General features: G+C 45.7%; 1 protein-coding gene across 4 annotated transcripts in view; it reads right to left on the bottom strand.

Annotated features, from left to right (window-relative positions):
* The window catches only part of USP7 (ubiquitin specific peptidase 7), a 1,709,027-nt gene that overhangs the window by 181,645 nt on the left and 1,505,447 nt on the right, over window positions 1-21,935 (bottom strand). For all 4 annotated transcript variants that reach the window (XM_078663105.1, XM_078663106.1, XM_078663108.1 and 1 more), the window contains one exon: window positions 21,496-21,615. In XM_078663105.1, the coding sequence (XP_078519231.1) occupies window positions 21,496-21,615 (120 nt within the window). The remainder of the gene's footprint in view (window positions 1-21,495; window positions 21,616-21,935) is intronic.

Consider the following 21,935-nt stretch of genomic DNA (forward strand, 5'->3'; position numbering starts at 1 on the left):
CTCATCTGAGCTCTGGCATTTGACATTCAGCTCTGAGGGGCTAGTTGCCATCTGGAACATATCCCCGTCATCAGAATCCTCATCTTGAAGGAGACATGCTGGTGGTAATAGTTGCACACGGCTAGGAGAAGTTAACTCCGCCGTCAGCGTCTTCCTGGTGATCTTTATACACACAGAAGCTGTTTGGAAGCCAAAATCCGACACCGTCGACGGTGAGATCGTCGACTGAGTAGTGTGGTTGCCATAGTCGAAGCTGTCGTCGACTGGGCCGTCGTCGACGGTATGGATGTTCCTGCCATCGACGGTACCATCGTCGCAGGCACCTTCGCCGGCGGTGTCGACGCCGATTTCGCTGTTCACGCGGTCGTCGGCGAGGCTATCGTCGACGGGATCTTAGGCGTCGACGACGATCTCTTGATAACTATTGTAGATGATAAAGTCTTACCCGCTGACGACGATGGAGTCGTCGATGAAGATAATGACGGCGATGCAGTCGTCGTCGACAGACACATAAGCAGGAGACACTGCTTTCTTGGTCGCTGAAGATGTCGTCGACATTGTCGTCATCGACGGTGAAGGCTTCTTGTAAGTGTGAACCTCTTTCTCAGAAGCTGTTTTTGACATCGCCTCTGAAGACTTTTTCGATGTCTTCTTTTGAGGAGTGTCCAAGGGGCCTGGGGAAGCCACCCTTGGCCTTTTCAGAGATAATCTTGAGGAGACAGAAGAACCCTCACTCTCCTCAGAGGAATCCAAGTTATCTCTATTCTTAGGCCTTTGGAGCCAGATTAGAAGGCGTCTGTGAGAAGTTGGCCTGATGTGCAGTGTTCACTATTCTAGTGATCACTATATATCAGTCCAAACAACCCTTATTGATGATTGGTTGTAAGTCAACCTTATAGACCAGCTATCCTAGTAGCATGGATACGAGCAGTCTAAGGCTAAGACTCTAGAGGGCGTGTTAAGCCAGCTGTTTTACCATCACATTACCCCTTGAACACCCAGTGAAAGGACACCACACAAGTGTTATGAAAATAAACCATGTATTTATTAGAATCACAACAACCCTGTACTCTTTATGAGGACAGGGTGCTAGGCACACAACAAAACTCTTACGAAAATACTTAAGTTAGCACGGTATACACAAATGCCCGAGGGGCACGAAAAACCATATACTTTAAAAGTGGAATGCGAAATTACTAGCAGGTAAGTACAGTACTAATAGGCTTTGGAATCGTTAGATTACTTCTAGGAGACCTAGGGGACTCGGGTGCAGAGTGTGCACTCTCACGCGGGATGCGGGACAAAGTCTATGGAAGCTAGTAACGCTAAAGTTAGTGTTCACGGGCGAACCCGACCTGGTAGGGAGAAAACGACAGTGGATCCTGACCCTTGGATAGTGAGGCTATGCTGGGGCACCGAAATGCCGAAGTTACCTAGCCCAGGGGCTGCAGCTGCATAGGTCTCAAAAGACGTCGGGAATCCTCGTTGCCGGACCAGGAGCCTGGAAGAAAGATGCTGGCAGGCGACCAGTGAAGATTGTTCGAGGTGATCCAAGCCTGGATCTGGAAGATGGATGACACCTGAAAGCAGAGGGGACCAAGTTCGTGACTACTAGCCAGTAGTCAGTGGGCACCAGGAGGGCACCGGATGGTAGTCACCTCGACTAGGTGAGTGGGCGACGCTGGCTCTGCAGATCTCACGGACCAGGAGGCGTTTTCGGCGATCAGGATGGAGAGGCGAGCTGTCCCACGATGGATGAAGCTGTCGGCGTCGAAGTTACCCAGGATTGGGCAACAAGCCTTGGCTAATTCAAGCCCACGCGGTGGACTCAAAATGGCGTCTGGAGTGGACCAGGAGGGTCCGGGGTGCTCCTCTTCGGGAAGGGAGCAAGGGCCAGTCTGGAGCAACCAGACCAGCAGCAGTGATGTCGTCGGGCGTCGTTCAGAAGGCCACAAGCCAGCGGGCTAGTAGCCAAACAACGCTGTGAGCAGCAAAAAGCAGAAGGGCCCCACGCAGATCGTGGAGATGCTGGGAGGCTGCACTTCGGTGCTGGAGCTGCTCAGGGTCGGGGCTTCTCGGACCCCAAAGCACTCACCAGGAAATTACTCGGCGGGCTTGCTGTGCAGAAGTCGTGCGGTCTTGCAGATGGCCGGTCCCTCGAGGTCTCGTCGCACCCACGGTTCTCAGCTGGGCTGTAGAGGTGGGTAGAGGTCAGAGGTGCCAGGGAAGCCGGTTCTCGTCGAGCTGGGCAGTCGGATTCCGGAGGAAGGACTTGCAGCAGACCGCAGTGTTCTTGATGGTGCCTGCGGATGCAGGGTGACTACTCCTTAGCCACAAGGGAGAATCTTGAAGAAGGAAATCTTGAAGTCCTTTCGTAGAAAGTCGTGTCTTGATTCCAAAGATGATCTAATTTGGAAGGGGGCCTGCTCCTACCTTTATCTGGGAAAAGGGGGCTGGCACGCGACTAAGTCCTGCCCTAGGGGTGGGACCAGGAGGGGGGTGGTTACACCCACTTCCTTGGCGGGCTTTTCCCCAGCACAGGGTCTGGAGTGTCCCTGGAACTGGTTCAAGCCAGCCTATGCACAGTGAGCACCGGGGTGCCACGTGCAGTCACCTTCCTCTGAAGCCCTGCCTACCTACAATACACAAAATCCTGTCTGGGACGGTGCTGGCACCGCCCCTGGCAGGAAACCCTTTGTCCTTATCTCCTGCTCTGGGAGGACTCCCAGCAGCAGGAGGGCAGACTTGTGTCTCGGTGGCAGCATCCATTTTGTGGATGCTAAGGCTCTGTCTGACTTTAACCGGGGTTAGGGGTTACATACATGTCGTGTCCCTCTAGAAGGGTGGAATGCTAACCCCGTCGCCAGAATTGGCGAGGGGTTAGTATTCCAATTCGTATGACACCTTACTCGACACGTTTTGATAAAGCGATACCAGAGTTGGCATATAACCGCGAGGATTATAATGCACTTAAGAGTATATGGTATGCGATATCATGGAAACGGCTAAGGGATGGATCCCGAAAGCCGCAGACAGGCTCAGCTCATGCCAGAGCACCATCTCACACGATTCCAAGCACTCTGCCTTCAGGATTGTTAAGGCCTGCCATAGGAGTGACTGATAGGAGATCTGTGTGTCCATTTTAGGGTTAGATATAGGTATACTATATCTAAAGCAAAGGGTGAGTACACCACCTTGCCCCAGCTGTCGTGCAGCCAGTTGTGTCAGTTTAGTTAGTCAGCCCAGGGGTGGCATAATACATGCTTCAGCCCCTGGGAGACTTCTGGGTACACCTCAGCCCTGGGTACAGGGACTTGGAGAGGGCCCAGTGCCAATTCAGTACCTGAGTACAATTTGGATAGAGAGAACAGCTAGGCTGTGGGTCTGATTAGCAGGCCCACAGCCAGGGAAAGTCGTAAACCAGTGCAGCAAAAAGCAAAAATCTGGGTGATCATAGGATTGCAGACCCTACTCTCCTACAGCGTCCTTCTCTATCTTTAAGGGTCTTGGTTGAAAAGGTTCGACATAACTTGCAGTCCTTAGCAGTATGATCTGGGTATAAGCAGTAAAGGCAGTCCTTATGTTGATCATCAATGTGTAGCCTTTTCTTGCCACAAGAGCCACAGGCCCTAAAGAGACCCTTCTTTGGAGTGTCAGCCATAGTGTATAGCTTTCACTTGAGGAAATAATCCAAAATACTGAGGAAAAAGCTGTGAAGAAACAAACCTGAGCAGAGCTCAGGGGAGACTCCCTTAGCACAATGTGCGGTAGAAAATCTGAGGGACTGAGACTCCTGCCAGGAGGGTTCTAGACGGAGGTGGCAGCTGATCGGCTCTTTTCTAGAGTTTGGTCCTTTTTACAAAAGGACATGGATATGTTACTAATGTGAGGCCTTTAGGCCTTCTATTCTCTATATGTCTATAGGACATTTATTTATTTATGAACCAGGGACTCCCATTCAGACGACGGGGAATGATTCAGGCATGTGAATCTATGAAAGACACCCATAATACTGGATAATCTATAACTAATCTAGGCCTCTTACAGATATATTGTTACAGAAGGCACGTAACTTGTTCATCTGTAAGAGACAATTAGTTCTAGATTCCTTACCATAGAATAGATACCCCAGCAATACGAACCCCAGGGGGGTCTGGGAACCAAGTTCACACCAGAAAGTCTTGGAGAACAGAATGGCCAAAGAAGCAGTCCCTCTGGACTTGGCTGTCCAGGCAGTAGTGTTTTGTGAACGTGTGCAGCGATGCCCACGTAGTTGCCTGACAGATGTTATTGCGGGGACTCCCCGTCCCATGTAAGTGGCAGCTGCCGTCACCCTGGTGGAATGAGCATGCAATCCCACTGAAGGCTCATTCTTTGCCAAAGAGTAGCAAGCTTTAATGCAGTCTTTCTTAGACTGGAGAAGAGGATGGAAGAAGGACTGCCCTCCGAACCCTAGAATAGAAATAGAAGATGCTGCACTGAAATTGGATGGCACCTGCCGCTCCCTGTGCTAGAGAAGCAAAGGACTATACCTGCTGTGTCTTTTTCGAGAATAAGTCGTCCCCTGAGCACAGCCAGAAGTAGAGACTAAGTCAGCTGTCTCACTTCCTTTCACAATACAGGGCCATAAAAGCTGTAGAATTCTGGTTAGGGGGGAATCTTCACAAGCCGTGAGGTGAACGGCCATCGCGCACAGCACAGCTCCCTAGCGCTACAGCGCCCTACCACCGCCGTGAGGGGAACGGCTAACGGCAACTACAACTCCCAGGTGCCCCGGCGGCGGCAGTGACGCCGCACGAGCCCCGGAGGCGCTTCAAAGAGCGGAGCGGCCAGAGCTCCGGGGGAATCTTCACAAGCCGTGAGGTGAACGGCCATCGCGCACAGCACAGCTCCCTAGCGCTACAGCGCCCTACCACCGCCGTGAGGGGAACGGCTAACGGCAACTACAACTCCCAGGTGCCCCGGCGGCGGCAGTGACGCCGCACGAGCCCCGGAGGCGCTTCAAAGAGCGGAGCGGCCAGAGCTCCGGGGGAATCTTCACAAGCCGTGAGGTGAACGGCCATCGCGCACAGCACAGCTCCCTAGCGCTACAGCGCCCTACCACCGCCGTGAGGGGAACGGCTAACGGCAACTACAACTCCCAGGTGCCCCGGAGGCGCTTCAAAGAGCGGAACGCCCCTCGCACCCGCGAGTCGCGCGCGGGAGCCGCCCGGGAGAAGCCCGGGACAAGGGCGGGCCGTCTAAGGCCGTCCAAGGACGACCAGGGACGGGACGGGCCACGTCCGTAACATCTTGCATCATGGGTAAGCGCAAATTAGTTACACCAGCGGCTGATGAAGCTAAAGCGAAGGTGCCAAAGTATACTACAAGTATACTTACATACTTAACTACAAAGGTGGGGGAATTATCTTCGCAGATTGCTGAGTCTGAGCGTGAACTGGGCCTTGCTCCCAGCCCCGGGATTGTTGATACTTCTAACTCTTCTGTTATAAACTGTATACCATTGGAGCCTCGGGTCATCATTGAGGCTTGTAGACCTACTTCGCCATTACCCGCAACAGTTCTTCCATGTCCGGCTGTATCTGAAACTGTGATACCTAACTTCCCTATGAACACCGGGGATGTTGGAAGGTCTGTTTTAACTAGGGCTGGCTCTGCCCAGCCAATCCTTCTGACGGAGGAAGGCATTATGGCCCTAGTGGAAAAACTTTTCACAGATAGACTTGAGACTGCTTTAATTCAGATTGCCTCAGACATTACCGAAACTCTAAAGGACTGTGTTAAGAACCTTATGGCAAAATGTGATCGTATTAATGATGTTCTTAATACTCGGGCACCTGCCTTCCCTATGCCCCTAGCTCCATGCTCTTCAATTGTGCAGGTCCCTGCCCCTAAAGTTTGTGACCCACGGATAACTAGGCCAGTCAATATTCCTCTTCTACCTATTGTTAAATCGGTGCCACAAAAAGGGAAAGTAGATAATGGAATATATATTCCCACGACAAAGGCCGGCCTCAGTGCAAGCTGCTCCACAAGGCTTAGAACCCAGTGGGGGGCTGTGGAAAAAAGGGTACCTCCAATAAATTTACCCCCGGAGGCAACACCTTTTGTCGCAATTTTGGTTAACGTGCCTAAAATTGAAGATGGGGTGGTAGAACAACAGGAGACCCTGCTGAGGAACGTTAAAAAATGGTGTAATGCCAATTGCACGGGGGAAAGTAACATCGCAGACAATATTGTGACAAGTAGACGGGTCAACTGGGTGGGTGGAAGAAAGAAAGAGGTATCTGGAGATTGTGTTATTGTAAATTTTAAATCCAAGAATGTCGCTAGTCGACTCTTCTGGGATGACTCCCCTCTGGATCCTGTATGTAAAGGGGTCCGGGCGATGCCTCTTGGCTTCTTTTATCCCCGATTTGATAGGCCAGTTGTAAATGAGAACAATAAGTCACAGTTTACTGACAATATTTGGGCAGAGGATAATCTTATCTCACCTATGCCTACTAATGTCTGGATGACTAAGCCAATCAAAGGTAATGGTGTAGTAAATGTTGTAAGGAATACACCCTCCAATGATCTACCATTGTCAAACATGTTTTCGGCATTAGCTGATAGAATAGACATTGAATGACTAGAACCTGTACCTGAACAAGAAAACGAGATTCGCCAACTCCCAGGCAATACTGATATGACCCTTCCTGATGTCAGAGTTGAAACCGTTATAAACGACCCATTACAGTTAGGTGGAGGGCATATACGGTTGTTATCATGGAACATTGCTGGCCTACGGGCAAAACAAGACGACCCAATTTGGTTAAAATCAGTGAAGAGCCATGATATAGTTGCCTTACAAGAAACCTGGATGAAAGATAAAGGCTTCTGGGTTGAAGGTTATACTTCTTTCTCTGTTGATGCCCAGAGCTCAGCATCGGGTAGGGACAGAGGGGGTTTGCTATTCCTTGTCTCAGTTAAAATTGCAGGTAATGTTAGAGAAATTCCTAGTTCTTCTCATTACTTTCAGCTGGTGGAAATTTGTTTGGCGGAGAAGAATAAGATTGTATTAATAAACTGCTATAATTCTATGCAGGGGGGGCCCCCAAACTTTGTTTTAGATGGTTTATCGGACTTTTTAAGTAAATATATGTCTAAACAAACCACTTTTGTTCAGTGTATAATGATGGGTGATTTTAATGTTCATTTGTGTGAGTCTCATTGCCAGATTATTGATGATAACGGTCCTGATAATACTTCACCGCCACACTTTGAACATAGCCCTAAGGGTGTGGCAATGGAAAACTTGCTATCATCAAATGATCTATATGAACCAGGGGTCTCGGACACAACAAACCGAGTGGTCACGTATAACGCAAGGGGCAGTGAATCGATTATCGATTACTTTTTTATGTCTTCAGGGCTCCTTCGTTATGTATTGTTTTATAACGCAATTGTAAGTGGGTTTAGTGACCACAACCCTGTGTTATTGGTTTTGGATGCTCTTTCTGGTTTGTATAAAGGAGTATTAAGGGCTACCTCTATAAGGGACGTGAGGAGTAAAGATCAGGGTAGACGCCTTAAATGGTGTAAAGTCTGTCCAGAGGATTTTCATGGTCTTATTGTTCAAGAAATGGGAGTCGAAATTGGGAATTGCAGGAATAGAGAGATGAGGGGAGGAGAAGTCGTGAGTGCCTTTGATGCTATCGGTGCTAGAGTCGAAAAAGAGCTTAGAGCTAAACCAGGGAGGGGTTCTGCTCCAGTGTGTAGATGGTTTGATCACTCTTGCTCACAGGCACACTCAGCTTTGCTGAAGGGTCTAAAACAATTCCCTAGAGATAGGCGTTTGGTGGCACACTTAAGAAGACAATATGCCTCGACAGTTAAACTTCGGAAAAAAGCCATCAAAGATGAAGCATGGGACTCTTTGATGGACCCCGTAACCCTCAAACATAGCTCCAAATTTTGGGCTATAATTAATAATCCTTTGTTCTCCCACACTAACAATGTGGATCTTGAAATTAACATCCCGGAAGTTGACTGGATTAACCATTTTTCTAATATATATGGCTCTGATGAAATTCCCGAGGCGTTTAAAATACCTTACTCCTCATCGTCTCCCACCAAATTATATTTTACCAAATCAGAAGTAGAGATGGCAATTTTAGGCTCAGCTGTAAATAAAGCCCCGGGCCCGGATGGGGTACACTGGACTTTTACAAACTTAATTCTGGGATGTGGGGTGAGATTTTAGCTAATGTTTTTAATTGTGTGTATGAGGGGGGTTTGCCTAAAACATGGGCATGTGCTATTATAGTACCTATTTTTAAAAAGGGTCTTAGAAGCGACCCTAAGTGTTTTCGACCAATTTCGCTATTGGATTCTTCAATGAAGATTTTGGGCAAAGTCCTGCTTGCTAGAATTAACACCTGGTCCATAGACAATAATATCCTAGTAGATGCCCAATATGGGTTTCGTGCTGGGAGAGGGACTGAGGACCAATGCTTAAATCTTCACTTGTTAATTTCGAAATACACAACTGTTAAAAAAGGGTCAATTTTTGTTGCTTTTATGGACCTGTCCACAGCTTTTGATTTGGTGAATAGAGCTCGGCTGTGGACCATGTTGTTAAAACTGGGTCTTGATCCTCCCGTTGTATATTTTTTGGCAGAATTACACAAAGATTTAAAAGCTGCAATTAGAATGGACCAAGAAGGTATTTGTACCGCTTGGTTCAAATCCAGCAGGGGCGTGCGGCAGGGCTGCATTCTTGCGCCTATGCTGTTCACTTTGTATATAAATTCACTCGAGGAAACTCTTTTAACTGCTACTTTGGATACTCCGCGTGCAGGGGAAACTCGTATTCCGGTTCTCCTGTACGCGGATGACGCAGCTTTAATAGCTCGGACCCCTATAGGTCTGCAAAAACTTTTAAATGCTTTTAATGATTTTATGCTATCATTAGACTTAGTGATAAACAACTCCAAATCACACGTCATGGCTTTTGGGGCTGGAAAAAACAACTCCAAACAGTTTTACTGTAATGGTGACGTTATCACTAATGTTAAAATTTTCACGTACCTGGGTGTAATCTTTGACACCAAGGGGAGTTGGGCTCCGCAAATTGTAGCTAAAACTAAAGCGGTCAGAAGCTCGGCCGCTGCTATTCTGTTTTGCCAGGAGATTGGGCGGGAAGCCAACAGGTGCCTTACTTAACTTGTACAGGGCAAAATCAGTGGCAATAGCCAGGTACGGCTCGGGTTTGTGGGGCTATGTAAATAGTGAACCAGTTCAAAGGGAAGAAAATAAGTTCCTGCGTTCCACCTTAGGGCTTCCCCAATCTACAGCCACGTACTCGGTTCACCAGGAAGTTGGGCTTGGGTATATATCTGACACCCTTCTTATGGCCCCTATCTTGTTATGGATAAGGCTTTGGACTAATAAAAACTTGGGTCTAAACCATAAAATACTGGTGGACTGTCTGAAATTAGATAACTATAAAAACATTACTTGGCTTTCATATATACAAAAATGCTCTCTGGACCTGGGACGTCCTGATATTTTTCAGGCCCCTCAGGGTCTAAAGAAATCTGATTTAGATTGGGTGAAGGCCAATTTTATATTATTGAAAAATTTGGAGAGGGAGGAACGCCAACTAGTCAAGCCAACGGTTAGAGCCCACTACCTGACCATTACCCGTCTTACCATACAACCGTACCTTACTATCGTCAATATCCCCTTTCATAGGTGGCTTCTGGTTAAACTACGGTTTAACCAGATTTACACAGTTTTGTGTGATAGTCAGGGTTGGTTTAAGGAGGAGGATGCTCCTGTCTGCAATTGTGATAGTTTTTCTACACAAAATAATATGCATTTTATGTTATTTTGTAATTTTTTTACGGAGCCCAGACAGAAATACTTGGTACCACTTTTGAAGGATAAAGCTTTTTACCAGGCAAAACCTGCTCTCCTGTATCTTCAATTATTGGATTCTGCGCTGGTCATGTTTAGCGTGGCCAATTACCTCGTTGCTGCGGTTAGGATCAGGAGGAAAAGACTTAAAATTGCAAATATTAGTGTTTTGTGAAGAAGATTGAAATGGATGTCGTTTACATTTAAATGTCTATTTTATCGAGTACTTACTCTTTTTATGATATATTTTTATAATGTATATTAATTAATTATTGTCGATGTTTCCTCATATCATGCTTTTCTATGTATATGTAAATACTACTGATTGATGATTCTTGTATTTGCTATGAATTTGTATTGCCCTTCTTGTGATGTGATTGTAGAATGCTTTTATGATTTTTAACTAAATCGAATAAAGTGGTTTTGACTTGACTTGACTTGACTTGGTTAGGAAAGTTGGTAACCCAGATTACCGGACCACCACTTCAGTCACTCCTCACCTTAGTTCTGCCCAGGAGACAGAGACCCTGTGCTTAAAAGTTGCAAAATAGTCTGCTGGGCCCAGGAGAGTTGTTTCAGAGCAGTTTAGTTGCCCAGAAGAAGAGTTTGGGCCAAAACAAGGAAACCGCTTAATCAGTTGTGCCGGATGACCCACACTACAGTAGCAAATGGGTTTTGCTGGACCACAGAGGACTCTGTGGGACCTCAACCCCGGTTGCCAAAGCCACCCCGCCAAGGCTGAGGACCAAGGAGTGGCCCCAGAAACACCACTGTCAACCGCATAACATCTTCAGCATCCTGTATCCCTTGCATCAGGATCACTCCATTGAAGTCAATGGCAAGGGACCACTGACTCAAACTGGAATGAAGACTGCTTTTTTTAAACCATACTGGCCCCTGTGGGAGTTGGTAACCCATAGTAACCGCATTCCACTTTGACCAAAATTATTGAAAGTTTCTAGGAGTCAAGTGTTGAATCTGCCATTTGTTTACAGGTAAGTGAAAAGTTTGTTTTTTGTACAGTCTATAGTTCCCTAACCCTTGGGGGGATTTTGTTTTGGTGCTCATAGTGTGTGTATGTAAATATATATATATATATATATATATATATATATATATATATATATACACACACATACATATATATATATATATACACACACACACACACACACACATATATATATATATATTACCTACTGGCGGTCGCCAGTAGGTAGTTATAGTTAGGACCTAGTTTCCATAGGAAATCCTCAACATTCTATTTGGATTAACTTTGGCCCTGGTGGATGAATCTTTGCGAATTTCTCAAAGAAGATGGCTCGCTCGGTCCGCTGCGCTCCATCCCTGAAAGTTTGGGGGGGATTGGTGAAGTGGGGGCTGAGATAAAAGGGGGGTCCCAAAACGTGTTTTCTCCATGTTATTTTCCATAGGACGTTTAGACATGGCTACAGGTCGAACGGCTGAATGGATTTATAAGAAATTTGGCAAAACTGTAGAGTCCGGATCGCAGATTACGCTTTTTTTGGAATGGTGTAAATCCGTTCAGTAGTTGATGAGAAAATTAAAGTTAGTCAATTATATATCTGTAAGCGCGGACGGGTGCGCGTACTCAAGCGGCTGCGCGCGAGCGGAATTTTTTTTGTTGCTGCGTGACGTCTGTTAACGTTTGATTCGAAGGAAATCAGGAAGTGTTGACCGCCATTTTGTCACTGCGAGTAAATATATTGTCATTTCAAAGGGTTGGAACATGGAAAGGGGAGAAGGTAGAGATTGTTTTGCTGCATAGGTTCTCTCAGGGTGTGCAGTAAGGCCCTTAAACGCGAAAAAATATATATATATTTTTTTTTTAAAGTTGCGGGGTGCACGCACCCGGGCGCGCACACCTATTTACAAGTGTGAAAATGGAGATAAATCAGAAGTTTGAGTGCTTTGATATAAGGTGGCTCTGAAAAGAGCCCTTGTGTTAATTGAGTTTTTTCTGCATTTATAAGTAAGTACCGATGCAGAGTCTGATGTTGCAGAGGAAGATTCTGTTTCCCTCATCCGTGAAATGAACACCATCTGTCCTATAGATGTCTTGCATGTGGTAACGCAAGTTGTTGTGGTAAATAGAACCCATGCTATAATCTCTGAGGAAAGCAGAAACAGATTTATTAACATGTCTCCTTGCTTTCTCAATTTGTGCACAATGTTGATTGGACTAATTCCATTTCTGTCTTTGGCATATATTGGAATATACCAAGGCAGTTCTGGCTTCGTTATTACGAGCACTAGAAAACAAGACATTCTGGGCAATACCATCCTTGACGTAGCCTTTTATTCTACAAGATGGTGTCTTTCAAAAGCCAGGGGTATAGGAGTATGTAACAAGCGAGCCATTTAATTGAAAAAACAAAACGTGACAAACGGTTGCAGGATCAGTGAAGGTTGATTTTTTAATTGAAAGTATAACAGGATCAGTTACAATAAAATCGTCAATACGCATACCATGGGCGAGTATCATGGGTAACATTATTTCGAAGCTTTATTAATACAATAATCAATAATGAAAAATCGACATCAATAGGGTTGTCCATATTCCTAGTCAGTACCCTTCCCCGCCCGCAATGTGCATAAAGACCGCATACATCCCCCATAATGTCAAGGCTAAGTAACTAGAACGTCATAAGGAGTTGCAATTCGCTCCCATACTGGCGCCATTTTGGTCGAGGTCATGCAGGACCAGAGTATAGTTCAATGTGTCCAATAAGTAGCGGCAGGACCAGAATCCCTTTCGGCAGTTCTGGCTTCGTCATTACGAGCACTAGAAAACAAGAGATTCTGGGCAATACCACTCTTGACGCAGCCCTTTATGCTACAAGATGGTGTCTTCCATTCAGAAAATATTGTTGGCAGCATTTTGAAAGGAAAGATAAACGGCCGTTCTCCTAGTGAGTCTCATATTGTTACATTTATGAAGAAAAAGCCTGAAGAATGTACAAACTGAAAACCAGTTTTTGTCTGCATAGCATCAGCAGCAACACTTGAGTCAGCTTTGTGTGAAGCTGCAATCTTGATCCAATCAATACCGTCCCCCTGCACACATTCAGGGACCAGGCCGCATTGCGAGCGGACCGCAGGACGTGTCTTCAGGTCAAACGGATTGTGGGACAAGGTCCAGAAGACAAGAGTCACCAAAAGGCTAAAAGTCCCGCCGGACCCCGGGGGCCGGCCGCCTATGTCGGGGGCGATCTCAGATGGTGTCTTCCATTCAGAAAATATTGTTGGCAGCATTTTGAAAGGAAAGATAAAGGGCCGTTCTCCTAGTGAGTCTCATATTGTTACATTTATGAAGAAAAAGCCTGAAGAATGTACAAACTGAAAACCAGTTTTTGTCTGCATAGCATCAGCAGCAACACTTGAGTCAGCTTTGTGTGAAGCCGCAATCTTGATCCAATCAATACCATCCCCCTGCACACATTCAGGGACCAGGCCGCATTGCGAGGGCACCGCAGGACGTGTCTTCAGGTCAAACGGATTGTGGGACAAGGTCCAGAAGACAAGAGTCACCAAAAGGCTAAAAGTCCCGCCGGACCCCGGGGGCCGGCCGCCTATGTCGGGGGCGATCTCAGATGGTGTCTTCCATTCAGAAAATATTGTTGGCAGCATTTTGAAAGGAAAGATAAACGGCCGTTCTCCTAGTGAGTCTCATATTGTTACATTTATGAAGAAAAAGCCTGAAGAATGTACAAACTGAAAACCAGTTTTTGTCTGCATAGCATCAGCAGCAACACTTGAGTCAGCTTTGTGTGAAGCCGCCATCTTGATCCAATCAATACCGTCCCCCTGCACACATTCAGGGACCAGGCCGCATTGCGAGGGCACCGCAGGACGTGTGTTCAGGTCAAACGGATTGTGGGACAAGGTCCAGAAGACAAGAGTCACCCAAAGGCTAAAAGTTCCGCCGGACCCCGGGAGCCGGCCGCTTATGTCAAGGGCGATCTCAGGCCACACCAGGGCAACAAGACTGAGATCAATTTGCTCATACTGATCCATAACGCCCCGGCCTCTCCATGTCGTGGGCCGCAAGAGTGGGCGAAACTAAGCTGGCAGAGCGAGACTTGGGGAGGGCGCAGGAGCCAAGCGCCCCATCCCAGTCTGCGCTACCACACCGTCCCTCGGGGGCCTCCGTTAAGCTGTTCAGGTAGGCATCGCAGGCAGCGGTTCTTTAGATCAGTGGCTCTCACCGGCAAGGCTCCCCTCCGTCAGCAGCGATCGTTGGCGCTGTGGTTGTGGCCGGAGGCTCCGCCTAGTCAACACCCCGGCCTCTCCATGTCGTAGGTCGCAAGAGTGGGCGAAACTCACCTGGCCGAGCGAGACTTGGGGAGGGCGCAGGAGCCAAGCGACCCTTGTCAGTCCGCGCCACCACACCACACCGCCCCTCGTGGGCCTCTGTCTAGCGGCTCATGGGGGCACCGCAGGCAGCGGTTCTTCAGATCAGTGGCTCTCACCGGCAAGGCTCCCCTCCGTCAGCAGCGATCGTTGGCGCTGTGGTTGCGGCCGGAGGTCACGCCTAGTCAACGCCTCGGCCTCTCCAAGTCGTAGGCCGCAAGAGTGATCGGAACTCAGCTGGCCAAGCGAGACTTGGGGACGAGGTAGGAGATAAGCGGTCCCTCCCAGTCCGCGCCACCACACCTCCCCTCGGGGGCCTTCATTAAGCGGTTCTGTGAGGCACCGCAGGCAGCTGTTCTTCAGTACACAACAGAGTCTCATGCTCGATCGATTGAGCTGGCCGAATCAGGCAACATGAAGGTGGGGAGGGGGGCACCTCTTGCTCAACCACCACCTGAGGAGGTGTGGTTTAGTTCTAAACCAATGAAAAGTGTTACTTTTAGGTCACATGACCTAGCCTTACATCATTAGGAAACCAAAAGTGAAATGAACCAATGAAAAGTTTTATTAACAAGTCACATGACCTGTTATGCTTATGTTACGCGCTTCGCGCCGCGCCCCGGATCGCTTCCGGGAAGCTGTGCTTCGCGCACCGGATGCTCTAACGCGGCGCGTCATATGACGCATTACGCGACAACGCGATACTACAGTGTTTCTGGATGTTTCAGACTGAAGCTGGCGTCAGCATGAGAGCACCTCGTGGCTACGTCGTGGCCATTCTGCGAGCAATCATGGCAGAAGCTGCCCACCGGAAGTCTGCGGGAGTCGGGGGCCCCGGTGACTCTTGTAGTATCTTCAAGGCTGAGGGGACGCTTTTGGGAATGGGGCCCATGCCGTAGCAGTCAAGCGTCCGAGTTCCAGGGTTGTCCAGAGCCATCCTTGCAGGCCCAAGTCTGTGGAGCCGACCGCCATTTCCTGAGCTCCGTGGCAGCCGCCTGTCGCTGTACCGGAAGAGTGGGTGCAATTCAGCCGGATGGCGGGTGAGACGCTGTAATAGCAAGAGCAGGCGTAATTCAGCTGGCCGAGCGAGGCACTGTGCCGCAGGAGCGGGCGCAACTCAGCTTGTCGAGTGAAGCGCTGGGGTGCAGCTGAGAAACCTCCACCTGGGGAGGTGGGGGAGGCTCGTTTGCGCCGCCTCTCCCTTCCAGTGCACCCCACGCCGTCTCCTGGCGCAGGTATATGTGATGGTTGGACCAGGGCACCGCAGGACGTGTCTTTAGGGGTGTAGCTGAGAAACCTCCACCTGGGGAGGTGGGGGAGGCTCGTTCGCGCCGCCTCTCCCTTCCAGTGCACCCCACGCCGTCACCTGGCGCAGGTATATGTGATGGTTGGACCAGGGCACCGCAGGACGTGTCTTCAGGTCAAACGGATTGTGGGACAAGGTCCAGAATGGAAGAGTCACCAAAAGGCTAAAAGTTCCGCCGGACCCTGGGAGCCGGCCGCCTATGTCGAGTGAAGTGCTGGGGTGCAGCTGAGAAACCTCCACCTGGGGAGGTGGGGGAGGCTCGTTCGCGCCGCCTCTCCCTTCCAGTGCACCCCACGCCGTCTCCTGGCGCAGGTATATGTGATGGTTGGACCAGGGCACCGCAGGACGTGTCTTTAGGTGAAACCCTGAACTATGGCACCCAACATCCAGGACTTATGACATTTATGGAAGGCAGTGACATCGAAGAATCTCAGGGACCAAGCATATGCAGAGTCTTCCCCGGGGTATTTGCACAACGGTCCTCCACCCCTAGGCCGCCAGCTATGCTACCTTGACGGGAACAGTGTCATGCATTTGGATCGATGTTGCAGCAGGCTGCCATGTAAATAGTTATTTAATAAAACGTTTTACCCTGTTACTTTGCTGGTGTGTTGTATTTATTTATAATATTTGTATACGGTTTGTCGTTATTTTGGGCGGGGTGGGCGGTGGAGCCGAGCTATCTTGCAGTCATCATGGCGTCGAGCTCGGTTTCTCTCACTAGTTTCATATTTCTCATGAGGGGTTGTTCCTAATGTTTCTATTTTAGGGAGGTGAAAAAGAGATCTTATCAGTGGCCTACTAATTTTGATCGATTCCTTTTGTTTTTTCTAACGATTTTTAAGTTAAAGTTTGCTAGCACGATACAGTGGCTAGTCCGCATTTTATATATGTCTTTTTTATTAGGGGTCTCCTACGGTGGAGTCGGACGATCTACCTCTAATAACCGTTAAGTGTTCCTCTGAAGGAATGCGTCTTGAAAGTGGCTGACTGTAATGTATGATATTTCACTCAGTGACTTTCAGGCCCATGCTGTTTCAAAACTGTGCATGTGCTTGAAGCAGGCGTAGGTATTGACGTAGCATTGTGAATATAGTGCATTGGTGAGCCTTGCTGGAGCTGCATCACAGTTGCGATGCAACTCTAGCAATGTATTAGTTTTTGAGCACAGATGTGTTACGCATGTATGGTGTTTTTGTACCATGGTGCGCCACATTTCAAATGTGGCACACCATGGGTAACGGAGCACTAGCATACTGTGGTGCACATTAACTGGTGCATATCTGGGTATGAAGTAGTTAACATGAATCTGCCCCATAGGTTACAAATCCGCGTTTAGTAGACTGTTTGGCCTTTGTAGTTTTATGTTTTTTCTCTTATTCTATGTAGGTATGTAATATTGCAAGATTTTTGTCACGAAAAAGAAGCCATGAGTATTGGGTTTGTGAAAGATTGCAAGATTTTTAAAATTAAAAAGGAAAAATCATGGCATTGTTTAATATAGTATTGTAAATACTTATCTTTAACAATGATGACAGAGTAAAAAAAGGTTAACCTGATGTTCGAAAGTTATTCACAGGCTTCTTTAGAGGAAGTATTCTATATGATTGTAGCGTGGGTGTTTCACTTTTTTATAGGTAATAGAATGCATTCTGCAAGCATGTAGTACTCCTCCTGCTACAGCATAAATATTCTTCAGTGCTTATTTTCATTTCGTAAGTGGTATTGAGACCGACACAGAACTTCAATGGATCGGAGTGGCTGTTCCTGTGCATCTGGAGGACTGCCAAGCCGTTGTGGGAGTGAGGCCTCTCACGACCGAGAACTTCAATGGATCGGAGGGGCTGTTCCTGTGCATCTGGAGGACTGCCAAGCCGTTGCAGCAGTGGGAGTGAGGCCTGTTACATGGGCGTAGCGCAGCTCCTTCTGATGTTCACAATTGCAGATAACAGGGTAGAGATGTGAGGGAAGTGGGTGGAGTCCTCCGTGTAAATTGCAGAATAGAAACTACTCAGAACCAATTGGAAGTGTTGTTTTCGAGTCACATGACTTCACATGCGCGTCTCGGGACGTGTAGGCGGTGACAGTATCTGGTCACGTACGCCATTTGGAAGTAGCGGTCTAATTCAGCTAAGTTTCAAAACGTGTAAAGGAGTAAATCCAAACACATCCGGATTTAATATATCTTCTGAGCTCGATTCAAGCATAACAATTGTTAAAGTATAAAACCTTTTTTTTTTTTTTTTTTTTAAATAGCAAGGTGTGTACATTCGGTCACGCACGAAAGTTTAAAAAGACATTCGGCTCCATTTAATGTGCATTTTCATAATAAAAAAGAAGCCTAGGTTTAGTGTCTTTGACGTAGTACAAGTTCTTTGATGGGTCTATGAAGAAATTTAATAAGTTGCAATTGCAAAGTTTTGACGAAATATATAGGCGGGTGCGCGCACACGGTCGCGCACGAACGAAAGCCAAAAAAGCGGAGATAAACCCCCTTAATAATATGCTCCTGGAGCTCTTTTTGGTAGAATGAGTTAGTTCTGAAAAGAATTTTTTTTTTTTTTTAAAACAAGTGTTATGTTGTTTTTGATTTTTTAAACTTGCAACAACATTTTCACGTGTGACACTGGATCAAAATGAAATGAAGAAATGTATCCTTTCTCGGGGCAATTTTTAGTTTAGTAAGAATGAGGCTCTGCTCTCCGTACAGAAGAATTTCTCCACACTCGTTGCATTTCATGTGCACCTTTGCAAGATGTGGTCTCAAGTCCATCACAGCACTCGATGGTGATACAGGTCGTCCACCAGAAGATGTGCTGGCCACCTCTGATGGTAATAGCGTGGCCAGGGCTCTTGTCGATGCCTGTGCAAATTCCACAGGGTGCACTTGTTTGACATGCCGCACGATGGTATGTATGGAAAAGGAATATTTTTTTCTTGGATTTCCTCTTGAGAGAACCAAATTGCATATCGTGCAGGTAACTTTTGACGCATTCACTTTCTTTTGTTCTTCAGGATAAGTGAAAAATTGCCAAATAAAAGATTCCTTTTTTCTTTTTAAAGGTAGTCGCTCATTTCCTTCAGATTCGGAAGATGAATGCGGGGCGGCAGCCATTTCAGCAAAGTCTTCCGAAGGGTGTTGAACGTTGTTCCCTTTTGAGAGTAGAAAAGATAGTGAGAGGAGTGGGTGGAGTCCTCCGTGTAAATTGCAGAATAGAAACTACTAAGAACCAATTGGAAGTGTTGTTTTCAAGTCACATGACTTCACATGCGCGTCTCAGGACGTGTACGCGGTGATAGTATCTGGTCACGTACGCCATTTGGAAGTAGCGGTCTAATTCAGCGAAGTTTCAAAACGTGAAAAGGAGTAAATCCAAACATATCCCGATTTAATATATCTTCTGAGCTCGATTCAAGCATACAATTGTTAAAGCATAAAACCTTTTATATATTTTTTTAAAATACCAAGGTGTGTACATTCGGTCACACACGAAAGTTTAAAAAGACATTCGGCTCCATTTAATGAAAATTTTCATAATATTAAAAAAGAAGCCTAGGTTTAGTGTCTTTGACATATTATAAGTTCTTTGATGGGTCTATGAAGAAATTCAATAAGTTCAGATTGCAAAGTTTTCACGAAATATATAGGCGGGTGCGCGCAGTCGGTCGCGCACGAAAGCCTGCAAATGTGCAATCCATTTTATTGAGAACTGTTGCAGAGAGTGCGCACAGCGGGTCGTGCACGGGAGTTTAGAAAGGCTATTTTTATTTACAGGCAAATTTTAATGCGTTGAAAAAAAGGCAAGGTACAGACTTTCTAATTCTGTATCGCTTTACAAGGAGTCTCTATGCAACTTGAACAGTGAAGAAAACGGCTTGTTTCTGAAAAAAATATTGCCAGAACTTTATTGACAAAAGTATAGGTTGTATACATGAGATATTTCTGAATTAGCATTTACAAAACCTATGAAATTCACTGAAAAAACCATAGGTTTGACACCAGTTATAGTTAGCTGGAAATTTTACTGATATAAAACCAATGAAATTCCACGTTATAGTTAGTTGGACTCACTATAACTTGCGCGTGTAATGCACTGCTGATGACGTCACATATTACATCACTCATGACATCACTGATGACACCATCCTTGTGACACAGTGACAGACCTCCTTTCACTGTAATCTAACCCTTGAAACGCATATTCAAAAATAGAAACTAAAATTTTCAAAAAAATGGAGATACCCATACCAGTTACAACAACCAATTCAATAATTCCACCATGTATATACACATGCACTAATTCACCAACAGTTCTATATAGTCACTCATACATATATTCACTAATCATATGTAGTGATACACCTACACATCCTGTTACACACCGACAGTCATCCAAAAGTTATTCACACACATACTCACACATGCAAATAAACTATTGAACATACATTTATTTGCATAAACAAATATACACACACTACCACTTTACTTCTAAGGAAACTTACACATACTTACTCTCTTAAAAAATCACTTCTAGAAACACATACTAATTTAAACAGGAACTTTTAGAATCCCTCACTCTCACATATAGTCACTTATATACATCAATATTCACATATACTACATTAAAACAGTTACTGATAAAGACACTAATAAGACAGTCATTCACTCACTAACACAGACATATGCACACGAATCCACCCATACAGTCCTGCACATATGCTGTCTTCAAAACACATACAAACAGAGACTCAGTCATTCTTGCATCTATGTACTAAGTAATACTCCCACCAAAGCATGGAAACACTCATACTGAGACTAAGAAAAACATCTAATCACCTATATACATACACATGTACCTACTCATCAACCCATGCAGCCACTTATACACAAAGTGAAACACTAATACATATATTTAAATATTTAAACATTACTCACTAATATATGTATTCACTAAGATATTCAATAATATATACATATATAACACTTATTTTTCAGAAAGACACATTCACTGGATGGTGTCATCAGTGATGTCATGAGTGATGTAATATGTGACATCAGCAGTGCATTACACGCGCAAGTTATAGTGAGTCCAACTAACTATAACGTGGAATTTCATTGGTTTTATATCAGTAAAATTTCCAGCTAACTATAACTGGTGTCAAACCTATGGTTTTTTCAGTGAATTTCATAGGTTTTGTAAATGCTACTTCCTAACTATAACGTGTGTAAAACCTATGGTTTTTTTCAGTGAATATATATATATATATATATATATATATATATATATATACACATATACACACACATTTCTCTTTCCATTCTTTTGGTACTGTACAAATGCTTATACACTTGTTCTTTTGTTGAAGCCCGACTGCTCGATGTAACAGCTACCTAGGGTTGAGCTAGGGAGACGAAACCAGACTAGTCTTTAAGGGGTTGGTAGAGTATTACATTGTGAGTCTCAAACAGACCATGTAATGCACCGCAATTTCATCACACTTTCATGCAATGTGTTTTGTTTAGGTTACCTTTTGATGCAGAGACCACTACAGTATAAGAACAGTAAAAAGTGAAACTAAGGGCTAAAACCTGTATTCATCATGCACTAGCAAATAAACATAAAACAAAAGTTGTGACAATCCAAAAACATTTGGTAGTTCACAGTGGGTTTAAGAAATCCTTTGAAAGAAGTAATGACATTTAAAAAATTATTTTCACATAACAGAAAATATCGGCAGAGGCTGCCATCTTGGAACTTAGCAATCTCATTTACACAAGCAGCTAGTTCCTTATGTTTCACAATTCAAATCTTTTAATTGCTTTCTCACAGAGACTCAAGGTGAAGTAGGAAGCCAAGAGATAGTTACATTTATACGCCTTATTTGACTAAATTCAAAGTAAATATTCCTACCTGGTGTATTCTAAGCAAGAATGGAATTCCAAATGTTCCAAAAACCTCTTTGTGGAAATGCGCAACTGTGATTAGCATCTCATTTTCTTTATCTAGGTCTACCTGGTCAATGGGAGTTTCCTGAAAAATACATTAAAACATTCTAAGAAACTTGAAAGGTTCTAAACAATGCAAGTACAAATTACATCAGTTTCAAATAAATTTGATTACATGAACCTGAGAAAGTCGAAAGAGCGAGTTACTTATCTTCAGTAACTGATCTGATAGAGACTATCTAGCAGCAGATTCCTTACCTTAGAATTAACCCCAGGTATCAGACTTGATCCGGATATTTTTCAAGAGTAGGACCCCTACAAATCGGAGGTGACGTTCGCGGTGCCTATATAGGCACCACACAGGCGCGCCCACGTCAGGTACTTTCCACCCCAGAAGCGTGGAGC

This window comes from Lissotriton helveticus, chromosome 10 (assembly GCF_964261635.1).
Source record: "Lissotriton helveticus chromosome 10, aLisHel1.1, whole genome shotgun sequence".
Classification (NCBI taxonomy): domain Eukaryota; kingdom Metazoa; phylum Chordata; class Amphibia; order Caudata; family Salamandridae; genus Lissotriton; species Lissotriton helveticus.